Source organism: Enhydra lutris, unplaced genomic scaffold, assembly GCF_002288905.1.
Source record: "Enhydra lutris kenyoni isolate GAN:26980312 unplaced genomic scaffold, ASM228890v2 scaffoldscaffold112, whole genome shotgun sequence".
Lineage (NCBI taxonomy): Eukaryota > Metazoa > Chordata > Mammalia > Carnivora > Mustelidae > Enhydra > Enhydra lutris.
Window position 1 is genome coordinate 576,845 of NW_019154196.1, and position 3,659 is coordinate 580,503.

A 3,659-nucleotide genomic window follows, 5' to 3' on the forward strand; every position below is an offset into this window, starting at 1 on the left:
ATGAAAACCAATATTTTTATCCAGGCAATGGGAAATTAAAGCCATACTATTAAATATTACAAGTTATTGTTTTTTTCTTTCTAAACAACCTCAAAAATATTGAGATCATAAGCTGTCTTTGTTTAATTGTTAAACATGTAAAGATACTATCCTGGTAATGAAGATAGAGTTTTCTCCTTGTCATCAGAAGCCATAACATTAAGAATGATAAAAATACAATGATCTATGAAACCTTATTCAATACTTAAAATCTATATTTAATATGAAATATTTATAAAAACAAACAAACAAACAAAAAAGGAAAACACTTAACCTGACGCTTGAAGATCACAAAGTTGTATATGATTCAATCCTTGAGGAACTTAACAATAACAACAAACTAGGAAGGGCATGTGCTTGATTTCTTTTCAATGTGAGACAGTTTGTGAACCATGTCTTAAACCTGTTGTGATAAAAAAAAAAGAAAAAAGAGGTCATGAGATTGAGCAGGTTGTCTGCAAAGACTTCATATGAAAGATATTTAATAAGTTTATGACAGAGAATACTAACAAAATGGTTTTGGGGGGAACTGATCAATGTGGAGATATCTAGATTGTAAGACTTTGAGCAGAATTTAGAAGAATTTAATTTCAAATAAACTGTGAACAGTGTAGTTGTTCATGGTCTTATTGTTATTATTATTATTATTAATTATCATTAGAGGAAATTAGAAGAAAATGTTGTAAAAGAATAACAGAGGAGGGACACCTGTGTAGCTCAGTCAGCTAAATGTCTGCCTTCAGCTCTTGTCATGATCCCCAGGTCCTGGGTTTCAAGAGCCACATTGGGATTCCTGGTAAGTAGGGAGTCTTCTTCTCTTTCTCTCTCTGCCTTTACCCCTTCCCACTTCTCATTCTCTCTCTCACTGTTTCTTAGATGAATAAACAAAATCTTAAAAAATTAAAAAGAGAAACAATGATAGAGGACACCCAGGAAAATATATGTAACACAGGTAAGTTAAGAATAAAGTTGCTTAATACACCCACTCGTGAATAAACAGGGAACTGGTGACATAAGCGATAAAGATGTGGTGGGAATGACCAACAATTTGTTAAGTTATAAAGAAGCACAGGAAGAAATTCTAGAAAAATTGCTGAACAAGCTGAAGATTAAAGTGAGAAAAACAAAAGCTGTAATTTAAAAGAAAAAAAAAGCTAAATGAGTATTGTGAGATATTGTGCTATAATTTTGTTGTTCTGTTTTCAGCTAGTGGAATCAAGGAAGTTATGAAAAGTTGGAAAATTGAAGATGATAAAGAAGGAACATTAGAGGTAGGTTCAAGAGGCACTCAGGAAATAATAATACTTGACCCATTCATTCTCTCTTTAAAAGCAGAGAGAAATGATTAGAAAAAAAATAATTTGAAGTATAAAAATGTAACCATAATATTAGGAATGAAGTCAGTGTAGGTAAATATATCAGCTTATGAGTTTATATTCCATTTGAGATATTATAGTAAGTAAAGTTCTAAATGATATTAATATTTTGTCACAGGAACAGAAGATCATTTTTCACTATTGTGCACAGAACATTCGTTCTAGAAAAAAAATCACTTTGCCCCATATTATCTGTACCCTCAAATAAATATGTAAGACTGAAAACAACCAAAACATTTTATTCTAATTATCCAGTTTTCAGCAACATTATCTCCAAAATTTCATTGACATGCAAGTTTATTTATGTAATCTATATCTATATTTATGCATAATTGATCATAAGAAAATTGCATCTTCCAATGGCAGTGTGTAGAAATATTGAACTTTATATTTAACATTTATTGTAGGTTGTAATTGTCACTTCATTACTACAGTAGGAATAAAATAATATCATGAAAAAGATAATAATATCATGTAGACTAGAGGAGGACCACTTAATTTTCTTTCAACAGTATTAGAGGTTACAATATAGATTATAATTGGTAGAGGTAAAGACTAAAATATTTTAAAACCATATTTACATAATTTGATTCTTCATGAGATCAGAATTTCACTCCTTACTTTCCAGGTGCAAATTGCATTACCCACAAATGTTAAATTCCACCATCATGATGGGATTTCTCCTCACGGGGTTTTCTGATGTGTGGGAATTACAGATTTTGCATGCATAACCTTCTCTCTGATGTATGTAGTCACTCTGATGGGGAACATTATCACTGTTACTGTCACCACCCTTGACAGGAGTCTTCACACACCCATGTACTTCTTCCTCAGGAATCTGTCCATCCTGGATGCCTGCTACATTTCTGTAACAGTTCTAACTCATGCATCAATTCCCTGCTTGACAACAGCACCATTTCAAAGGCTGGGTGTGTAGCTCAGGTCTTCCTAGTGGTTTTCTTTGTATATGTGGAGCTTCTGTTTCTGACTATCATGGCCCATGACCGCCATGTGGTAATCTACCAACCCCTTCACTACCCTGTGATCATGAATCCTCAAATCTGCATCCAAATGACTCTGGCTTCCATACTCAGTGGTCTCATCTATGCTGGTGTCCAGACTGGCAACACATTCCGGCTACCCTTTTGTCAGTCCAATGTCATCCATCAATTTTTTTATTTTATATTCCCTCCCTGCTAAATATATCCTGCTCTGACACCTTTAGCAATGAGATGGTGATCATTGCCTCTGGTCTGGGGATTGGTGGTGGCTGTTTAATCTACATCATTAGGTCTTATATTTACATATTTTCTACTGTTTTCAAATTTCCAAGTGGAACAGACAGGAAAAAGGCTTTTTCTATCTGTGTCCCTCACATCCTTGTGGTGTCTGTCTTCCTCAGTTCAGGCTTTTATGTATACATGAGGCCATCTGAAAATTCTTCCACTATCCAGGACATGGTCCTTTCTGCCTTCTATTCCATAATTCCCCCACTTTTCAACCCTATTATATATAGTCTTAGAAATGAACAAATAAAATACGCCATTAATAAAATGAAGAGAATGTTTATTCAGAAAATGTATAGGAAATTGCTGAAGCTCACCCTAAATTATTGAAATAAAAATTCGTGTTTCTGGCAATAAACTGAGAAATTTATTAGAATTCTATCAATACAACTGACCTTAATATATAATGTCATTAAAATATATCATTTATCAATATAATTTCCCTTCTGATGTGTTGAATTATCTGAGTATGTCACTAGGTAAAAGAATATGGTATTACGGATAAGAAATCCCTATTCATGCTTTGATAATTTAAGAACACTCATTAAAAATTTTAGTCTAAAAAGATAAAAAAGTTATCCTTAGAAATATTTTATATTTATTCACAATTTAAATATTTAAAAACTTACTACTAAACAGTAGCATAGAGGGGTCACAATCATTCAAAAATAAATATGAAAAATATAATTCCTTCTGAATACCATGATATGTGAATGCAGTGTAGCTATGAAAAGAGAAACGAATTTAGTGGGGGTATGGAGTCATGTATGAAAGGATCAGAACTATTTTACACAACTTGTTCATATGGCGAGGGAAATGTAGATACATTATACTTGTCATCAGTCCAAAATTTTGCTAAAAATATTTTCAAGTGGCTTGGGGATACATTTACATGCTTATGCTTTAAACATTTTTGCTATATTGATTGAAGGGATGTACAAATTTTCGCTCCCCACTT

At 32.7% G+C, this 3,659-nt stretch overlaps 1 protein-coding gene across 1 annotated transcript; it reads left to right on the forward strand.

Annotated features, from left to right (window-relative positions):
- Nucleotides 1-2,065: 2,065 nt before the first annotated feature.
- LOC111139639 (olfactory receptor 14C36-like) lies at nucleotides 2,066-3,031 on the forward strand. Its single transcript, XM_022491968.1, is given in 4 exon segments — nucleotides 2,066-2,141; nucleotides 2,144-2,290; nucleotides 2,293-2,591; nucleotides 2,594-3,031. Coding segments are annotated over 4 exon segments (960 nt in total).
- The last annotated feature ends 628 nt before the right edge of the window (nucleotides 3,032-3,659 follow it).